Raw genomic sequence first — 23,305 nt, 5'->3', positions numbered from 1 at the left:
GTGAGCTATCATGGTTATTGAGGACAGTCAAATGACATGGCATACAATGTTCAACAACACAATTATCAACAACGAATCTTAACTAAATAGATTAGGTACTTACGGTACCTACTACGCACACTTTTTTGAAATCTCGGAAACTTAGAAGTTTGTAATGTAGTTTTTTTTTTTTCCACCTGTGACATGCCAGTCATACATGTTCAGAGTACAAATGAATTAGGATTTTTAAAAAAAAAAAGCTTCTATATTCAGTTTTTATTATAAAATATGAATTAATTTGACCAGAGAAGCACAAAGGTTAATACAGATTCCAAAGCTAAATTACAAAGTTTTATTTTTACTTCATAAATGTTTAGGAGCATTGTCTATCTAATACACAATGTAACAGTAGTAACAGTTCATCAGCCTAGTTATTTATTCAATCAATTGTTATGCAAGAATTTGCAAAAATTGGCTCAGCTACACTTCATTGGCAGACAGATTAGTTAAAAAAATTTCCTAAGCTTATAATTTATTATTTCTTTGGTTTTGAACATTCCAACACAAAACGAATGCACACATGGAATGGAGCTCATGATGAGCAACCGTTTGATTTTTTTTCAACACAAGAAACTTACCAACATATAAATTGTAAATCATTTTGCTGTAGGCTACATTAAAGCCTACCAATGGTGTAATTTTGACTCTCCTGCAACTTTACGAAGTGACCTGCTCTCTAATCAGGCTACAAAACTTAACAAGCAAGTGCAGAGGCTGCATTTATCAACACACACAAGTTGAAAAGTCACAAGGTGTAAAAATGGTACAACTTGCATTTAACTTATTTGGGGAACAGTCATCTCTGCTATAATGTACATTCTCGCTTGAATGCAATGCTATTAAGAAGGTCCAAGTTAAATGAACCACACAGTTATGTAGAACAAGATGACTTGCACACTTTTCTGGCCTTATTTAAAATAAGACTTTCAGCAGGAAATATACAAACCAACATCAATTTTATTAATTGTCCCACACTCAAAAATATCTCTTCTCAAAATTTTTTTTTAAAAAAAGAACTCTCATTTTATTAACTTTCTTACTACAACTTTTTACACTTCCGTGTATTTTACACCATTTTAACATGGGCACAAGTGTGAAATTCCATGGTCGTCACTCTCCAGCGTTTTGCAACATTCTTTTCTCACCTTGTGTACAAATAAACAAACAAGGAGAGATAATGCACAACTTTCTCAAACTGCCTTTGTCAATTATCATAAAAAATACCACAGCTAATCAAAGAAAGAAGCATCTCAGTATCTGCCAATTAAATGCATCTTATGAAGTTCACTTTGGTTCGGTAGCCTTAAGAAATGTTAATAATTGACAATATTAAATGTTGATGCAATCACAGGTTCCTAGAGCTAGCTTCAAGACATGAGTGAAGGTTCTGGGTTGATGCAACTCTCCCGTCCTTACATCCCGCACTGATTTCATCACCTGCTAAAACTAGCACTCCTACATATGAAGTGGGTACCTATGTTATAAAACCTACCTATTTTAAATTAAATTGTTTGTATATTATTTTTGGCTAAAAAATACACATAGCTGCCAACTTGTGAAAATGAAAAATAGTACAATTTTTTAAATATTGTTTTGTTTAACACTAAACAAAATAGAAAAATATTTACTAAAAATATTGTTTTCAGTTAAACTAACCTTGTTCATCTGGGTGGTTTTTAAAGAAAAGTAGGTATTAATTATTCTGCCTTCTGCAGCGTTTTGTACGTGGCAGCTTTAGCTTTCTTCAGGAACTGTTGTTGAAATTCTTGCTCATAACACTTCTTATCAGATTTTGCCAACAATATATTGTTCAGCACTTGGTGTGACATCGATGCTCTAAATATTGTTCTGTTCTTTTTAACACTGCTGAAAACCCTCTCACACTCAGCATTGCTGTGTGGTATGACCAATATTGAAAGCATTACATGTGCAACTCTATCATAATTTAAACTACCATCAACCCTCTTCATATTTCCAACTGAACACCACAGATAATCCATACCCTCCGTGGATTCAAAAGGAATGCCATTATCTGCCTGCAACACAGAAAACTGTTCTTGAAGTAAGTCCAATGCTTCTTCAGGGGTTTCACTATCCTTAACAAGGAGAAATGTCGGAAACTTGTTGACAAAAAATTTTAGTGACGAAAATGAAGAACTCTCAATGTTCTTTAAATTAGCCACTTCTGCATGCTTTAAAATGTCATTTTTTAAGGGAAACTTCAGTACAATGTAATCACATGATAATGTAAAAAAAACTTCTCACTGATGTGTAAAACTTTGCTTTGTCAGATGGTTCTAATAAATCCACTAGTTTGGATGCATTACAACCCACAAGATATTCATGTCTTCTGATTTGTTGCAATACTGTACTTTGTATCTAGTATTGGAGTTGTTTTGTTTACAGTTGGCTTTACAAATTTTAAAAGCAATTCTTTTAACATTTCAGTTAAAAAGTCCTTTAAAACATGTATGTGAGGTGTTTGTGACTGCAAAATTATATTAGTCTTGTCAAACACTGGTATCACATTTACTAAAAACCAACAAATGGCCTTGTTTAGGTCTGACGAAGGAACATGAAAACCCTTTCTTGCTGAGAGAGCATTTGTGTAGTTTTTTCTTCTTCTGAACCATGTGACTTCATTTTCTTACCAGTAGGAAAATCATACGATACTAAACATCTTTTGCTGCAATTACTTTCAACTTTGTGAGGCACACTTAAATTTTTATCTTTATCTTGAGGAGCTTTTTTGTTGCAGCTTGTAGTAGCACACAATAATTTAAATTTGGCATCACTTTTACCAACAGCGGTTATATCGACCAATCCGCTTGAACATTTCTTTGGTATTTTGAACAAACTTAATGAAGACGACGGGGCTGCACACTTGTTGTCGACCTCTTCTTTATAAAACCATAATAGTGGTTGCCACAAATCCATTAACCTTTGAAGACATATACCAAGCGAAAGCCACCGTGTGGAAATGTGCTTTAAAACTTTCTCGGTTTTTTCATCACACAGCTTCTGTAAATCTTTAAGCCTGTCTTTTCTCTTAGCACTTTTTTCTAGGTAGTAGTATATGTCCACAAGAATTTCGTCAACATTCACATGCAGTCCTGTGGAACCTTTCTCTGCTGCTAAGTGCAACAAGTGACATGCACAACCCAAAACAATGATATTTTCATTTCTATCTCTCATTACAGCAGCAACACCATTTTTGGACCCAACCATTACTGCAGCATTATCTGAACCCAGTGCAATGCAGTTCTTGATGGGGATGGTACAGCTTTCCAGAGTCCTTATCAACATTTCTCCAATATTTTTTCCGGTTGCTGCACCTTCCAAAGAAACAATTGAAAGCAATCATTTTCAACATCCAAATATGTCACTATTACTGGATACAGCTTAGAATCCTCATTGCTACCATCAGTAGCAATAGAAAATGAAGTATTTTTCAAAATACCTACAGGATCATTTTGACGTTCAGCTGCCATTTCACCTATAATTGCGGTTGTTTTGGTGCGCCCAAAGACGTACTTTTTGGCCTCTTCACTCTTGGGAAATATTTTCCTGAATAAAAGCCCTGCATGATCAGCGACGGATAGAGGCAAGTTATGTTCTATGATAAAAGACGTGAAGTAACATTCTGCTTTAATCACACTGTAATCGTCACTTTGAGTGCTGCTGAAAAAGGAATTTATTTTATTTGCACTGCTATCACACGAAGCACTTCTTTTATGTTTATTTGTTCCTTCATGAACCTTTAGATCATTTCTGCCACCATGAGTAACATTTATGTCACACGCACAAATACAGTAGAACCCCGATTTAACGAAGTGCTATGGTTACCGAAAATGTTTACTCTAAATCGATGTTTCGTTAAATCCGATTTACCGATTTTCAATTACCCCCGCACTCATAATCGCGTCCCTACGTTTCCATATCGTAGACAGGGTCGACGCCGATATCTTGTGCTGCCGTGCTATCTCAGACTTTGTCAACTTTCCATCTTAAACGTTTTTGATCTCGCTCGTACGGCCCCCGGTTCGTACGTACAGATTTTCAGAAACCGTGAAAAATTAGGCAAAAAAAATTATGAGAAGTGTAAGAAATACGTTAAAGTTTATTAAAATACAGTCGCAACCTGCACCGTTTATAACAAATACAAGCTACAAACACATTGCGTCACAGTAAAAAAATTAAAAAAAAAAAAGGCCGCAAATTGATAGAAATTTACCGTCAATAGCGCGCCGTACGCGGAGAAAGGTAATTAATTGTACTCGGTCAGCTGTTGTTACGGCGCGGTGTAGCCGCCGGCGGGCTCTCTCTGTTCGCTGAGCTGCGCATGCACAGTATAACTCACTCAACGCTCCGCCCAGACTCGTGACCTTCCATCAGCAGCCAGCCAATTGACGCGAGCTTAGCGGGAAAAAAAAAATAAAAGCTCCTCCGCCCGTATCCAAGTTTTGTCCAATTCTAATACCAGTAACATAAACGAATCGTCAAAAAAACGTAACAAAGCCGATATCCAAAAACAGTAAATAAATTCATGTACAGTAGAATCCCGTCGATGCACGAAAAGCCGTCTCAGCTGTCATGTTATCTTGCCCGCACGCAAGAAAAGCTGCTGTGGTAGCTTCTGCGAGAGCGTAAGAAACTCGTCCGGCCAGGCTGGCGGTAGCGGTGGCTTGACGTCATACGTGACATGACGCTTACCTCCCATCCCCTGCTAATTCTTCAAGGTTCATCCCTCCCAGAGCCACAAACCACGTAAAAACACCCCCTCCCCTTTTAACAACTAACATTTCAACACATTCCCTCCCTTATTTCAACCTTCTGCGTGAGAAACTGTCAGCATCCTCCTCCCCTCCCACAACGCGTGCGACAAAATCCAGGTTGTATAGTCCATTCTCGGTAAAATAAATATTTTTATGGGCTTATACGACTGTCCTTCGCTGTTAATAAATACTTTATAAGTTTAAGTTATTATGATACAATTTGTTTATTAGTCACACAGCAGTTTCTGCTGAAAAATCACTAATACCTCGAATTTTATTGAATAGAAAAATTTAGCAGGGCCGTAAATATATTAAATTTAATGCATAGTTACTTTTCCATCTGCATTCCAACGTGTTTTTTTTTTCCTGTTTTTTTTTTTGTTTTTTTTTTTTTTTACGCTGCGAGGGGACATGGAAAAGATAATTGCTTGAGCTGTCAAAATAAACATCTCTGACGGCAAGGCGGGAGCGCATCCTGTCGGTCTGTCGCTGTGATTATCTACTCCAAAAACGTGTCACAGCATTTCAGGATAGTATTGTTATTATATCTTTCGTTTATAGCCGAATGTTTTCTACCTGATCCACACAAGTTCCTTCGACATGTTTTGAACGAAAATAACCAGCCGGCTAGCATAGCCGAACTCGCGTGACACGAATTCATTTAGCGCGAGTATTTGATTTATTTGGATATATTTGAGGGGGGGGGGGGGGGGTACAAATTGGCCCGAAATCTCTATTGCGACCATTCCGTTTATAAGTCCGTTTTTCCGGAAACCGTGAGTGGTCGCATCAGTGGGATTATACTGTATCAATAAAAAAGCTAAGCAGGTCGTCAACAGGCAGTGTAGTCAATTCCAATCGCAATCTGTAGTCAAAATCCAAGAAGAAAAGCAAAAAATCTAAGTCCGAACAGCGCTTATAAAAAATGTATTCCAAAAACTAAACACCGCGCACAAAGCTCTTACTGAGAATAATGATAATGGCGTATTGGTGTGACCTGGAGGATGGGAAAGGGAATATTTGGAAACGTGTGATTATTGGCTAGCACTGTTACTATGCGGGCGTGAGTGGAAGATAACGTGGTGAGTAAAGCATTGATAAGGGAGGGGGAGGGGGATGCGGACAAAGAAACCCTTCATGACGTAATGTGTCGCGGACAGTCTATCTATCCAGGCGCGCGCAAAGGCACGCACCTACGCAATTCAGTTACAGCGCCCGGAGTTTTTAAGCAATTTGAACAATTTTTTTTATTTTTTCATGTTTGGACAGATGATGCAAAGGTACATATTAATATATAGTACCTCCATTCTATTACTGACACCACAGAGTGTATTTTTTAATAAGTTTCCGTTACAATTTACTTTAATTTTTTGGAAATATATATTATTATTTTAATAAATTGGTGTTTTTTTATGGTTCCTGAAAACCTTTACGTTAAATCGCTGTTTTCGTTAAATCCGTGTTCGCAAAATCGGGGTTCTACTGTAGTACAACGGGCAAAATTACTTCCACTTCGTGAACGAGAAGCCCAAGGATACTGTTCGCTGTAACATTCTAAAAACACTTGATTATATGTTTTCTTTTTCGGGTTGCTGAAAATTGCAATGATTGTTATTTTTATGACAAACACTCGTAACACACACCCATGGTACTAGCAACCGTAAATGACTGTAAATACAAATTTTTCTTAACTAGTGACCACGTTCAACATGTCCGTCGTTCGATTACTAAAAGCAGGTTTCCCAACGTTGGAGCTTAACAAAACTTGTGGTATGCGGTGTTGCCATGCAAAGTTGTTAAATTTTGAATAAGCAGTCACCCTGCTTTCTCAGCACACATTTTACGAAGAATTGTGCGCGGTTTATTAATACGGTACATCCAAACAACGAACCACACTCCAAAAATGATATCCGTAAGAAAGACACACATGATCGTACAATAGTACAATAGGGCCAATTATCGTACACTGTACGGGAAAATCGTAAGAGTTGGCAGCTATGAGTACACCTGTATGAATGGATATGTGATAACAAAACTTTGCTTCCTTAAATATTCAACTACAATTAGTTCAAATTTAAAAACATTTATGGAAGCCTGTAAAGGTCGAACAGTGACACAAAACTTTACATGAAAGTAATAATAAAAAATCAATTAAAGTCAATTACAATTAGATCTTTTTTTTTCCTTTGTTAATAGTTAGAGAATGTAAACCACTATTGATTATTCAGGATTGTTGTTCATAGACTTGTTTTTAAATGTACAAATATGTAAATCCAATTTAAGCAATACATACTTAAAAAGGCGTACTCTGAATTTTCCTTGCAAGTAAATATAAAGTTGATAATGACAGAGCTTAAGAATTTAAGATGATTATAAATGAACACATTTGAAAAAAGAAATATTCTATGTTTCATTACATTTAATAAATTACAAATGCAGAACATTGGCTTTTTTAGTATTTAACTAGGAAACAGATTTAAATCATAATTTGTTAAAATTTAGCATCAATACATTTTTAAAACTATGGTGTGAGTGTTTTGTGTGAAGTGCTTCTTAGCATTTTTTTTTTACATTGAAACCCTTATATATGCAAAGACAAAACTTTGAGTTATATATGGCACAGCACTTTAACCAGTCACAGTTAAATCACTATTGGAAGATAATATTTTAAGTTAGTAACATTGGAAGATAAATACAGATGCAGAAACAACACTTAAACTATTTTCCCAAAACCAAACTTTTTTTTAAGAAAGTTTTTATAGTACTACTAGTTGAAGTACCCGGCGTTGCCCGGGCTAGACAAATCATTATTTAAGGAACATCACTATCACTACCAAGTTTCAAGTCTGTAGAACATACACCTTAAAAACGGGAAATTTTGATTTTAAAATTGATTGCACAATCTTGGTGCATGAAAGCTTCGAATCACCAACACCGGATGCCAATCTTCAGTTTAATTTTGTGGGAAGGCAGGTAACCCTTAGACATGAAGTGACGGACACAACAAACAATAGCGCGTTACAAATTCAAGGCAACGCCATCTACTGACAAAGTTCTAAACAAAACTGTTATTAGCGTCTTTAGTTCGCTAGCAGCCGCAAGCTTCATTAAACCAAGGAGAAGACTAGAAGTAGCCAGACCTTCTGAATGACCATGTGGCGGACATAGAGAAATGACACAAATGCACTGTTTGTGTGTGTCTATGACCTACCTCCTATGATTATCTATTATAAAACTGAATTTACTCATTTTTCACTCCCTAGGGATGGAATTTCACAATTATATGTAGTCTATGTCACTCTCCGGTCCATCAACTATTTACATGCAAAAATCATGTCAAACTGTTGCTCCGTTGCTGCGTGAAAGAAGTACAAACAAATACACTTTCATATTTATAATATTAGTAGGAATGCTAAAATATTCTGGACCATATTTGTATTTTCAAATGACAATGAAAAATATAAGTTTTGCAGGATTAAATGGAACCAAAACCATTTTTCATTGAAAAAATTAATATTTGGTTACAATTACCAAACTTTGCAGTCTAAATTTTGTATCAAACTAACTTTGGTTTTTAAGAGGGGAAAAAAAATCAGTATATATTAGTAGGGCTGGGCCGATACCACTTTTCACCGATTCCACCGATAGCGATTCTTATGGGCCGATACTGCCGATACTCGATGCCGATACTCGATGCCGATACTAACCAAAGAAATGTTTGTGTTATGAAAGGATATTTTACTTATAAAGTATTTTTTAATTTCATATTAAGTATTTGGAATTTCCTATCTCCGCAGGCTGTAATGAAAAGAGGACGTAAAAGAGCATATAATGAAAGTTATTTCAGATTTTTAAAAAAATTTTTGACGATAATCTGTACACTACATATTTACCAAAAATAGAAATCCTGCACGACCTTTTGTTACAGTTGAATTAAACATGCCAAATGCACTGACATGCATTGGAACAGTACCAGTCCATGAGAAATAATTGGCAGGATTTGCATTTTGTGTGTACTTTTTCCCCTAATAGCTGGACATATTCAAGCCCAATTATAAAATAATGTTCAACTGTTCAACATACAGTACCTACAGTTTTTTTTCATATAGTCAAGAATGTTTGTTTGAACTTTCCTTTGAGAAATGTCTTTCATAACTTTGCAATGCTGATAACCACACGCTTTTGGGTACTCATAACTTCTACGGTTAGGCCTACCTACATATGCTGCCATAATACACTAAATATAAAAATATAAACTAGTTATCCACGTCGTCACGTCGCCATTAAACAAGCTTCACGAAACGTCACAAAATGTTCACTAGCGTCGGAAACTGTGTGCCACTAGATCTGTTAAATAAATGTTGTATACGTATTACATTTGTGTACAATTGCGAAATATGTTAATTTGAAATTATGTTTACAAGCAAATTATGGGTTAGGTCATCGAAACAGAAAACAAACGGTAACATAATCGCATTAGTAGTCGTTGGCCATCGTATAATCCACGTTTTATGTACCTAGCCAGATATGGCCACCATCGGCCAATATCCATTGCTACAAATTCAAACGCGAAAATACGTATTTTGTAGGATAAATATTATCGAATTGTTTTTTTCTTAGTTGAAAAAGTTAGGCGTTTTTTATTTATAACTTGATTATTCCGCATAGATGTTATGTTGCTACACCAATCACACAAAAAACTGACATTTTTTTATACGAATGAAATTTCTATCCGCACGGTTACCAGCACTGCACCTGCCATTTTACTCAACGTAATAAAGAAAACGCCTGTAAACAATTTCCACAAGACCTGTTGTTAAACAAAGCTATAGAATTGGGAATGAAATGAGAAAATGTTTAATATTTTGTATAATAATATCGGCAAAAAGATACGTACAGTAAGTCCTCTATTTACGTCGTACCGATTTACGTCGTTTTGGATTAACGTCGCTAATGTTTGAGTACTCATGTTTCAATTTAAGTTGTCGCCGATTCACAATAACGTCATTTACAATGACTGTAAATCTTTATTTTAACCAAAACACTGTATATAATTCGTTTATAATTCTTTGTTTCCTTCGGTAGTTAATTTATGCTATGTAGCATAAGCTACACGTTCACCGCCTTATCTTATCATACATCATGAGGGACGCTTCCTGCTATCCGCTGCTCTCCGCGCGGTGATGCAATACTACCAGCCCGCCCGCTCGGCCACCCACGTATCTCGCACGTAGAAGTGTTATCTACTTCCCGCAACGACACAGCATTTTCTCCTACCCCTTTTCGTCCAACTCCTTGGCACTTCAGTCGCTATGATATCATTGAGTTGGCCGGAGTTTTAAACGTGCCGTTGTTACGTAAAATGATATAATTTATATTGTTTGCGACGTAAATTTAAAGTAGTGTTTCTCATGAAAAATATTTTACATTGATTTTTATTAGAATTATTCCCGTACGTAAATTGTAAGAATTGCGCCGCGCTATTGTATAACCTCTTTTAGGTGTTTATTACTTCATGTGATTATTTTAAATCAAGGGCTCTCAATGTTTGTCATACTTATAGTACTTTTATTGTATGTATGCATTTCTTTTGACTTTGTTCTTACCAGCCTCCAAAAGAAAACAGTTGTTTTCTCCCGCGAATGACTTAAAGTAAAATCTGTGTAGCGCTAAACCACTTTGTATCCTTACACTTTGAATGCATTATGCGTTTATATTACATACAGTATATACTATATACACCAATCCCTCGCATAGCACGTCTTCAATTAATGCGAATTCAGTTAGCACGATGTAAATTTTACTGCCCTAGTCTCGAATAGCACGTCTGTAAATTTCAGTTAGCACGAAATCGCCACAGGCTAAAAAAAATCTCGGAAACGACGCGACGTCAGGTATGGAATTCGAGGGGGGAAGAGTGGTTTGGAATGCGAGGGGAAAGAGATGCGCACGCAGATAAACAAACACCGGGCCGTACTGTTGATGCCCGGCCGCAGACCAGGCCCTACCGTTGATGCCCGGCTGCAGACCAGGCCGTACCGTACAGAAACCAAAGCAGATGAAATTGGACACGTTTTTTTTTAAAAAAGCAAGATGATAGTGTAAATTTCACCCCAGAAAATATTTAACTAACTTTTATGTTTTGTATATGTACATATTGTACATACAGTAAACTCCCGGTATATCGCGCCCCGATTGATCGCAGAATCGGGTATATCGCGGGTCAAACCATGTCCCCCAGTCAGAAATGAATAATAATAATGGAATAAATGGTTGACAGCCGATTAGGATAATTTTGCGTTGTAACTAACAAACTAAGCATCGGGCAGAAAAAAGCCTAGGCGTAGAAAATGTCCGCAGTAAAATTCTAAACAAGATATCTCCGTACATTATTCCTCTATCTTGTAGGGTTTTCAAATTATGGTCCAATCCAGCCCAGTGATATTTTCTGAAACACTAGTTCTTAACGTCGCTTTATCTCACAAATGAAGCATTGGACAGGGGACCTGATAAAGCCCACCGTCCAGCGACATCCAGCGTGACTCGGCTGGGGATTGATGTTGGATAGGCTTGGTTGTCGGCAAGCGCGGGGTAGAGGCGAGCCGAGAATATGGAGAGAGGTAGAGATTAGAGCGGGCAGAAACACCAGGGGGAGTGGGGGAGGGAATGTGTTCACGCAGCACACAGGCAGAGCATGAGTCACTTGACTGAGCAGCGTCGCTGCGTACAAGGCAAAATCAGGTAGTCCGGTGTTTAAAATTCCACTCCAGAATCTTGATTGGTACTTTACTGGACATATGTATATAAATGTTTTGTTACAACTTAAACCTACAGACGTAATATTATTGGGTAATTCATTGTATTATACAAGTTCATCTTTTTACTTTGGTATAATGTTTTAACATTAAATAGTAAAGTAAATCGGCTAGCGTATTTTTAATCTTTGCCCAGGAATTCCCAGTGGTCCAATATTTACGTGAACCATACTGTACCACTTTTGCCGTGAGGTAGTAAACAAGTCCCGGAAATGTTTATGTGGAGCGGTCTCCCGACCTTTAAACAGAGGCTGGGGAATATAACACTTGCCGATCCGAGCCACACATACTCAGCAACTCGACACAGCGTTTGGTGAAATAAGTAAAGACAAAGTTTAACACGGTTTTTAATACGGCGTCACTGATTGCGCTAAAATTAAATTGGCGCAATTTTTGTTTCCCACATGTGACCATTTATAATTTACTGTAAGCATGGATAATAAAGTTTAACCACTTGACACGATAGACGATTCTTTATTTTTTATTGTACGAATGCTAGAATCGTTTTTTTCCTGTATCTGCGGCCTGCTTCTACAAAAGACAAGCTATCTGTAAGTAAATCTAGGATTTTTATTTTGTCAATCAAACTCGGTACTTTGCGATTCATATTCGGTTTGAAGTATCACTACGGCCTTTCTTTTTAGAAGACTTTGACCACAGAATCGTGTGTAACCGCACACACTGCACTTACTTTGTTACGGACACTGACGAAGCAGATACTGTGGCTAACACCACGAGACTGGCAGCAGCAGCTTGTGTGCCGCACATGTGTATGGCGGCGTGTGGCGCGCTCGTAGGCCGTGCGACAAACTGTGCGCGGCACGCGGAAAAATAAAAACAATTCAACATTTAATATTTATCTTTAAAATTTATTATTTTTATTTTTTCACCCGTGTTTAGTGGAAACTGCGGATGCAAAGTCCGCACAAAGGCGGGCCGTCTATACTGTGCGTGCTTGCCGACCTATTAGAACACAGGCGGTGTTTTATGCCTTTTGACCTTGGTCACATCGAAACATCGCGGTTATGCAACAACGCGGGTAAAAGTTATGTCCCCCGACAACCGCGTTAAATAGGGAGTGTACCCGTATTTTAATGTTATGTTTGTGCTCTAGGGAAAATCTAAATCTGTTTATCTGTTAACTGATTTGTTTACATAGCCGCTTTTATAAGAGGTGTGCATAACAAATTAAATGTTTACATATGGCTGTGTGTTTTAAAGTTATATAAAACCCGTTCTTAATTTCATAAAAGTGTTTTAATTTTGTTAAGTTTTAAACGTAATAACAAAGGATCCAGCTGCTTGCAACAGCAGGCAGACAGACGCGCGCGCGTGTTGAAGGTCACGCCTGGGCGGGCAAGCCAACCTGCTGACTGACGGTAAATATGTTACCACTTATCTCCCGTTACACTGTGCCATGTTTTCTTTATCTAACGTATTCGGTGGTAGGCTTAAAAAGATAAATGATATGACATATGCATTTTCAAGTATTATTCTACGCATTTATATTATATAAAGATTACTTCCCTACACATCTTGGAACACATTAAATAATTTAGCCTTATATTTATGGGGACTAATGCTTCAGAATACGCAATTTCGATTAACACGAACATTTTTAGGAACGAATTAGTCGTGCTAAGTGAGGGATTGGTGTATCTGTTTTTATATTTCAATCAATAAAGGTAATAAAGCAGCTGGTTAAATAACCATTCTATAAAGCTGAGAAGTACTAGTTGGACTTGTTTCCCACGCTGTCGGTTGTAATTTGCTGATAAAATTGCCCGTTGTCACGTCTGTATGCCAGCGCTTCCGTCCGACCTTGGGCCGTGGCCGGCCGGTGGCATGAAACATGGCTCATTTTGCGTCGTTTCTATTTACGTCACGGTTTTCAGGAACGTAACCCCGACGTAAACCGAGGACTTACTGTATTAACGAGAAATTACAGTCCAGGGCTTTGAAAAACGTACGTTATATATTTATTATGCCTATTAATTTGCATGGCGTTTCAAGACCGGTGGCTTTATACATTATACTGGATTGTACGTTAACAAGAGGGACGTACTAAGAGAGAATTTGCTGTAACACAGTTTAAGAACTTGGACTGAGGTATCGGCGCGAAGTATCGGCAATTATTTTACAGATGCTGCCGATGCCGATACTCTGAATATCGGCCGATACTCAAGAATCGGAATCGGCATCGGCCCAGCCCTATATATTAGTAGTAATTCCAATCCTGACCACCAGAAAAGGATCATAAATAAAAAAAAAAACATTTGATGACATTATAGCTAAATGATTGAGTGATACTGAACTTAAAGGCACTTTTGCCGACTGCAATTCAAAGTACTGATATGCATACCAAAGTAAACCTAATTGAAAGTTTAGATAAAACTACCAAATGTTCCTTTATAGCAGAAATGACTGTTGAATGGAAGACAGTGCTTGCTAATGTAATGTATAATGTTTGGCAAGATGCAAACAAAACATTTTATATGAATTTTTTAAAGCCACATTACATCTTCAAAAACATCACGTCAAGCAAAACAGTGAAACTAAGTGTATGTTCACACATCATAACTTAGTTAGCAGGCATAACTGTTAGGAGTTTAGGTGCTTACAACCTATGGAATGTACAAGAGCAGAGTGGACGGTAATTAAAAAAAAAAAAAAAAAGAACAGCTGTCGTCTAAAAACATTTGGCAAAAGTTTAGTGAGCAGGAACAAGCACAGCAGTCATCACCTTCGCGCGACAGCCGCGAGGCACAGGCAGAACGACAGCTAACATGACAGGGAGGGCCCCCGCGACGGAGAACAGGTCCAGCTGGGACAGAAGTCTTCTCCAGCTAACCTCAACAACATAACAAAAATGGGAGAGACCTAGCTTTCTGGCAAGTGGAACACACACTGGCACGCTACATCAGCTACCTCTGTGCACACGCCACCCTTGCCAATGTAACATTCAGAACCCACGCATCCATGGAGGCTAACACTAACACAACTTGGCATCCCTATGTGCACTCAGCATTTGCACAACTGAGCAGCACCATAAATACTTCTTTCCTTTCATTAATATCAACATTGACTGTATTTACATAAATACAACAATTTACTCATATAAGTGAATTCATATATGGTACACAAGATATTCTTACAGTTACATCATTTTAACAAACCCAAATTAGCTCTCTAATGTTTTTAACACAATACTTACATATTTCAAACTTAATTAAAAATGTTTAAAGCAAAAACAATTCTGGATCTAAATTCCTCAGGTCCTATTCACTCTCAGCTTAAACTTGAACGTAACACAGGTAACGAACTACATATATACATGGTACAGTATTTCCCATATACACTTTGCAGTACAAAAACTCAATCATCAGCCATTTGAATACAAAATTACAAGGCTATACATAGTGTGTGTATTCAGCAGAAGTAAAATTAAAATAAAACCATTTTCAAATGGCAAGTATTACACAGCCCAGCCACAATATTAATTGTCAGTAGCTAGACAAAAAAAAAGGTTAAAATTACTAAATATATTATTTCTATTGAATCTTAAGTAAGACATACGTATTACATAACACTTTAAATTGTTCTGAAAATTTCTATCTGGTATTTTGCAGTATAAATGGCAAAAAAAAATAAAAACACTATAAATTTAAATAAATACAACAAATAACTTTTAAGTAATACATATTGCACTAGATCATCACATATAATAAATTTTAAAAATTGTTTTTAGGAGTGATCATTGACTAAAAAATTATTTTTTTTTAAATACAACTATTATAGATGTGACCATCCAAGTGTGACAAATATACCAATGATTGAAACCTGTATAGAAAAACCATGTGATCATGACTAATATAACCCTACAGATTCTTTATTAACATTAGAAATTATCTTTCCAGCTTTTACATAAAAAAAATACTAATGCATAAGTACAGTAATACTTATTTCAAAACAAATTACAAAAGCTCCAACATTTTTATTAAACTATCACCATTCTCAAACAAATTTTTTTGTGTAAAATATGATAAATACAACAGCATATAAAAAAAAATTCAGCTTTACAAAGATAGTAATTAGTAGAGACATGCAGTTTTGGGGTTTATTTTATAGCAAAATTCGTTGTTATTTACCCTTAAAAGTGGTGTTATCATACATCAAAAGCGGTGTTATTTTTTAAATAGTTTTAGCACTATAAATTAAAAAAATTAAGCTAAGCATACCTTGAAATTTTGGACACATTCTTGCATTGTACAGTTGCACTAGCAGCAGTAATTTACAATCGAATTTACACATCACTTTTTACATACAGTAATTGAAAATATTTTAGTACCTAAACCAGCAAGAATAAATATGAAGTCTCTAAAATAGTGACATAAACACATGGAACAAAATCCTCAAACTTTAGCTCTCGAAAGCAAAAGTAGCCATGATACACAAATTAGCCTCACTTAAATTTGTCCTGCGGTCTGTTAAGACTGTGTTATATGAGGACAAAAATCGTTCACAGTCAACGTTTGCAGAAGGCATCCAGATGGCTTCAAGGCAGCTGGAAGCAAACAATGGCTGTGACAGCTTTACTACATTCAATGACTTCACTACGTCCACTGAATTGTCTGTTTCCATTTGTTTTGTAACAATGTCCTGAAGCTGACCAAAACCAGCTGTTAATTCTTCAGTGCTTATGGAGTAGAGACTATGGACAGTTTTCAGTTTCTGCACCATTTCTGGGTTTAATTTAGCAAGCAACAAACTTTCCTGACTAAAAATTTGAATTGCTTCAAATCTCTTTCTACTTGGGTCAGTTGTCATGAGAGAGTTCAGTTTGGAAAGGGCTTGTGTTGCTGTTCTTGTGATGGACACTTTAGCTTCAGCAGCTTTAGCGGGGGGCATGTTAGACAAAGCTCTACTGGTTGCCTCAAAATAAATGCCACGAGTGATGTTTTCAAATTTTTTTTTTATACCTTGCAAGTCCCCATATAGTGAATGGGCAGTTGGATACAAAGAACCTTCAAGTTTCTGTATTAGCTCTACAAGGCTCTTGGCATGCTCTTTCACAAAGACAGCTTGACAAAGAATGAGAGAAATGTCATTTTCTGTGAGTGAACACAGAAACTCAACCCCTGAATTTTGTGTTGCCTTTAGTTCATCTGTTTTGCAGAAATCAACAATGTCATGTATGTAGTCTGCTACATAAAAAACGCTGTTGAACCAGGAATTCCATCTAGTAACAACAGGAAGTGGGAACAATGGACGTTTCTCTCCATGCTTTTCTTCAAGAAAGCTAGCATACAGGTGCCTTCTTTTCCTGGTGTTGTTGAACACATTTTTTATTTTGCTCATAGCATTGTTCAACTCAGGCAACTCTTTCACCCAGACATTGCCAACTAGATTTAACTTATGTGCCCAGCACTGGACATGCGTTAACTGGTCTCCAAGGATTACTTCGAGAGTACTAACAGCCTTGGTCATATAACGAGCAGCATCGGTTACTACTGAGAGCACATCACCATACTGTACATTGTACATTTTGAGTGAATCTAAAATTGCCCTCACACAGTTTGTGGCATTAGCAGCTTCAAGAAAGTGAACTCCTGCAACAAATATTTCTGGTTTATCCTGTTGAAGATTCAGAATTCTAAATAAAACAACAAATACACACCTACCCATTTTATCTGTTGTTTCGTCGCACAGTATGTCAATTTTTTTGTCCTTTAATGCAGTTTTGGCATCTTCAATTCTGCATTTGGCTATGTCCCCTACATATTTCTCACGGACTGTTCTCGCAAGTGGCATGTCTCCAGCACCTTCGATGTATTTGTTCAGCCATGCCCTGATATTAGGATCATCAAGCTTTTCAAGGGGTATATTTGCCTTTATAAAGGTCTCTGCTGTTTCCTTTATAAATTCCAACTTTTTGTCTTTTTGGACATTATTTTTTGCTGTCTGAAACGCTGAAGATATTGACGACTGGCGTTCAGACGCACTAGATGAGCCTTGCAATGAAGAGAGACGCTTCTTGTGTTTTTCACTGCCTACATGTTTTTCACATGAGTCTTTCCTATCCCAAGAGACGGTGACATTACAGTGACGACAAAAAAGTGTGGTTGAATCACTAGCATAAAGTCCGTGTTGAGAAAATTCAGAGGCTCGCTGTTTTGCAGTTACCGGCACTTTAGGCATTTTAATAGGCCTAATGTTTTAGCCGACCTTTAAATTGTACACCTTTAATTTATTTCACAGACGTTGAAAACTATCTGTAACAAAATTCGACCCGTTAAACTTTAACTTGCGCACAACAGAATGTTACGAATCGTCACCGTGTTTGCATTTTAAATTTGGTATTTGGTTAATAAAAATGGACGCAATGGACAAACAACGCTAAAGACTATATAAGAGAACAACGCTTCGAGAAACAACCTGCTGTAAACACCGTGATAATCGACTGTCCAGGCGAGCCGAATATCAAAATACAGCAAAACCCCTTATTTGCACTTTTCATGGGGACAAAGTAAAAAAGTGTAAAAAGCGGGAAAGTGTAAATAAAGGGAAAAGTAAGAAATACGTTAAAGTTAATTAAAATACAGTCGCATCCTGCCGCGTTCAGAACGGGCTACATTACACAGTAAAAATAAATAAAAAAGGGGCGCAAATTGATGAAAATTTACCGTCAATTGCGCGCCTTGCGCGGAGAAAGGTCATTGTACTCGATCATCTGTTGTTACAGTGCGGCCCAGTGCGGCGTCTGTTCTCTGAGCTGCGCATGCGCAGTATAACTCATTCAATGCTCCGCCCAGACTCGTGACCTTCCATCAGCAGCCAGCCAATAGAAGCGAGCCTAGCGGAAAAAAATATAAGCTCCACCTCCCGTGTACCAGTTTTGTCCAGTTCTAATACCAGTTTATTGGTATACGCACCCGCTTACTCGCTGCCGTGACATGTTCAAGTTTACGTTCATCTTGATGTCTTGATACCAATAATTAATAATTTACGATCCCCACAAATAAATGGTTAGTTTAAAAAATATGCGTCAACAGTATAATACTTCCGAAATTATATAATACGTATAAAACAGTTACCAAGATTCCACTCATTTTATCTTGTGAAGTTCATGTCTCGTACCAGTATTTCGGCTAAGTTGTGACATAAATACAGTATCAGCACTTACAATGTTACGATCAGCCACGTAATATTTCCGACATTTCCGTTACGTTTCTATATTCGTGAGTTTACGTTTTTCCCTAGTACATTTTAGATTGTCTCCTGCTGTAATTACTCGGACTTTTACACGCCTAGGCTTAAATTGTTACATGTTTAGAAATAAAAGCAACTTTTCATGTTATAAAATACACTGTGTGGGTAGTTATCTTTGGTTTTTTGTTGTTTCACGTTTGTTACTGTATTTACAAATTGAATTGCCGTGTTCGAATGAGGAAAATGTTCTGACTGTTCGCCGAAAATTCAAGGATTTCGCGTTATTATCCAAAATGTGAGAAATTCGCGTTATTCTTAAAAATGTACTCAAATTCGCGTAAAAATTCGTTTTATCGCAATCGCGAAATATGCATGTCTCTAGTAATTAGCTACCACGAGGGAGAGTTTAAATCTCATAAAATACATATGCAAGTTTTTTTTCAGAAGATATATATACAGGCCTGAGAGAAGATAAAGACTAATTAAAAAGAATAACACATTAAAGGACCATTATTCTGAAATTTTTTAAATTTGACCATCTATATAGTAGTGCTTACCAATTTCAACTCAAATGAAATGTGTTTTAATGATATACATGAGATATGTAGTGCTTTTTTGTTTTAATGTACATTGCGGGTGATAATGAAAACCACAAAAAAAAACCTTTTTTTTAATTTTCTGTGCTAGGAAAATTCTATAGTAAACGTGAGCAAGTACAAAACATAAAAAAAAAAAATCAGTCACAGAAACTGTTCAGAACATATGAAAATGAGGAATGAACATGAAATGAATTACTTAATCAAAAGTCTTTGGTCATGAATAAAATGTAAAGACTGCAAACTTTCAACTCTGTAGTCCCTTGTATGCATTTTCTTTACATATAATCAATTTTACTAATTTAAATGAAAAATAATATAACTGTGAAACATTAGAGCCATAATCAATCTCTAAACAAATTTAATTAATTGCTAACTTCTAGATGTTGCAAACTAGCAGCATTTAACTCCACCAAACCTAATATGACTATAAATATTCAGCATGATCTGTCACGTCCTCAGCACACTCGACTTGGTGAGTTTTCATCTATGGTAACATACACTACACTCAAGTGGCATGCCCTCCAAGGGGCCTGAAGACTAGACAACAAGTTAATATGAGTATGTCTTCTTGAAGTTTATTTTTCTACTTTAGCAAATGATTTAAGAACTAATCTGAAAATAAGAGTACTTCAATGCATCTTAGGAGAAATGATCACATCTTTTTAGACATTTCTATTATGAATCTTGAGTAATTTGTTCCCAGTGTTGTTAAGTAACGAATTACATGTAATCGGATTACTTGTAACGATTACTTTTCAAGTAATTTATACTTGTAACGAATTACATTTAAAAAATGTAATTCGTACTTGTAATCTGAATACATAACATTAATTGTAATCGATACATTAAGGTAATCGATACTTTATATTTACTTGCCGTTACTTTTATTCTCGGAACGTATAATGAATCCAATTAAGAACAAGAAGATCATACACTTTTGTATTAGTAAAGCTTATAATTTTACGCTTGTAGTGCTACGATCGTATGCACAACATCTATGATCAAAAATGAAGATACACAGTGACTTGCAGTGTCTCCAGCATTACCCTATCCTAAAATCTGCATTCTTAAAATTTAACACATCGCTGCCGTCAAGTTCTCCCGTTGAGCGTCTTTTTCAGTGTTGGTAAAGATGTTTTTGCCATCAAGAGAGGGAATCTATCTGATGAGAACTTTAAAATACAATTGTTTCGTAAGGTCAATTCCAAAATTTAAAGAGTGTTACTTTTATTACAGGTAGCTACTTGTATGAAGTCTTTTGATGTTATTCAAGCAAGTTTGTACTCAAATATTATTAATTTAATTAAAGATAATAAATTTAATTATTACATGAAATCATTTTTTTTAACAAAACATATATGTATGTATGTTTATAAATGTAACAAAGTGTAAAAAAATTGAATCATAGGTCAGTTTTAAAATGGTAGCGGAAAGTAATTGTAATTGTAATTGTAATTTTACTGATTACTTCTATATAAAGTAATTTTTACTTGTAATTAGTTACATTATCGCCACAGTAATTGTAATTGAGCCCAATTACTTTTTCCGAGTACTTTTAACAACACTGTTTGTTCCTCAAAAGATTAACTTTTCAAATGTTATTTCCAATTTAAAACTTTCCCTCATGAAAGCATTAATTTGGTTATTTAACAAACATATAAAAGTATTTCTGCAGTCTTAACAGATGTCAGTACCATAAGAACAACATATAACAACAAAGTAAAAAACAAATGCACAAAGGGAAATTCCCTTTCAATCCACTTGCCAGCTATTACGAAGCACCATTTATTCTAAACAAACACAATCAACAACAGTAAAAACTATTGGTAGATACATCCACCCTCCTATTGTGGGCACAAAAAACAAATGAGTTTCCATCATCAACATTTCCAATTTTTGATTGCTAACTAGATGATCACTACGCAACAACTTGACCGGCAAATAGTTCTCATAACAAACTGATCGCTAAGTAAACACAGCGTTAATAACGGCCGAAACGAGGCCCGAGGGGACAGACTCGTGCAAGTTTCCGAGAGAAGAGTGGACGAGCTGTTCGGTGCACGCTAAGAAGCTGCGACTACGGTGCAGTGAAACGCCAGCGGTCCGGCTGCCGTCACACGTCGACAGAGTCCTCTTCATCCCAGGTCACCCGCACCTCCTGCAACAAGCCACATGAGCCTCACTACCACTACCACTGCCACGATGAGCCTTGTGAGCTTCACCATCACTGCCACAACAAGCATTGAGTTTCACTGCACTGCTACAACAAAGGGACTCATGAGCCTTACCATGTTACCACCACTGCCACACACTTACAACGTTACAACTCTACCTATATGATACAGCACATTACGAGGACAAAGTATTATCATTATGTTATGTAACTGTTTCACCTTAGTGTAAACTGGATTCTTACACATAAAAATTAGGTACACAATCAGAAAATAGTTTTCTAAAGCTGACATAATATGTTGACAACATTTCTTACCATTAAACAGTTATAAAATCCTTTTTTTGACGTGACAACGTCTATTAAATCGATGAACACCGGCTGTACGCACGAAAGTATCCCGTAACGCACATTGTCCCACTACGGATGTCCCACTACGGATGTGTCCTGTTATGCTCATTGTACGTATGCGTGGCATCTCTCTTCCACTCGATTGGAACAACCTTATATCATTAATGTTTTGTTATGATGTTGTCACGTTAAACTATCGTCCGTAAACCGACTTTACAGACAACCTATTTTTTTTATCATTAAGGGTAAAATTAAGTAAGATAAATAATTGAAAAAGAGCTATTATTTGCTTAAAATTTTTTTGTGAGCAAGTATATTAAGAGTTATCATTAAAACATATTTTATATAAACCAAATTTTTAGAGGATGGACTGAATAAAAATAACTGAACACACAGGAGTCTGTCTGCTATTGAAGCCTTTGTTAATATTTATAATTTGTAACTTGCAAAAATAATTGCATAAAATAATTTACAGTACATAAACTAACCAAAGTATTTATGCAATCAAAAATTTAATAAAATACATTTTTTTACAATATAAAGTCAAAATCCTCGGTAAAAGACTTAGTGGAAGCACAAGTTAAAAATGGCATTGCATCTTCTCAGTCATAGCACTGATGCCCCACTGAATGGCACAAACTACCATATCATTGAGGCCTCTACACTAAATATGTACTGTCTTGTGGCTTATGCCATGCCAGTATTGCCTCTCACTTCCACCTGTACAGACAAAGAGCCTACATCATCGCTGCCATCACATACATAACCTACTCCTGCAGTTATCACACAGATGCTCGACAGCTCAGGACACACGGCCACACACACGTCCAACAACATTAGCAACACAGCGCAGCATAGCTCATTGCTACTGGGAGACACAATGGCAGCGCTCACCACAAAGCACTGCAGTTCACATGTATAAATTTTAAAGTTTCAGTTTGCAGAAAGGGGGGAATGGTGAGAATGCAAAAAAGTAGCCAGATCATAAATAAAGTGTGATGGGTACAGCACCCACCCAGAGCACAGGCTGGCAATGGGCTGTTAAAAGTATGTATACAAGCCACTGTAAACAAGACAGGTCATGCAACAGCAACAGAAGATCCCTGAGTGTACAATCTCCATGCAACATAAATACCATTACAAAAGAAGTACTCATCTAAGATGAGTAGCCCTTAAAACTAGTATAGAATTTCAGTCTCTCAGATTGGTAGATACAATAAACATATTATTTTCTCTTCATCAAACGTTTTAATTTGTTGCTATACCTCAAGAGTTTTCCATTCCCATGAACATAAATAATGAGTCTTTTTCCTCCTGCTGTTTGGAAAAAAAAATTCTTAATTATTC

The 23,305-nt window shown here is 36.5% G+C and overlaps 1 protein-coding gene across 9 annotated transcripts in view; it reads right to left on the bottom strand.

The window, feature by feature from the left end:
* Positions 1-240: 240 nt before the first annotated feature.
* LOC134527342 (F-actin-uncapping protein LRRC16A) overlaps positions 241-23,305 on the bottom strand; it is a 324,842-nt gene continuing 301,777 nt past the window's right edge. For all 9 annotated transcript variants that reach the window (XM_063359938.1, XM_063359939.1, XM_063359940.1 and 6 more), the window contains one exon: positions 241-21,595. In XM_063359938.1, coding sequence (XP_063216008.1) covers positions 21,551-21,595 — 45 coding nt within the window. In that variant the 3' untranslated portion in view covers positions 241-21,550. The remainder of the gene's footprint in view (positions 21,596-23,305) is intronic.

Source organism: Bacillus rossius, chromosome 1 (assembly GCF_032445375.1).
Source record: "Bacillus rossius redtenbacheri isolate Brsri chromosome 1, Brsri_v3, whole genome shotgun sequence".
Taxonomy (NCBI): domain Eukaryota; kingdom Metazoa; phylum Arthropoda; class Insecta; order Phasmatodea; family Bacillidae; genus Bacillus; species Bacillus rossius.
This window is presented reverse-complemented; position numbering and strand designations above follow the sequence as displayed.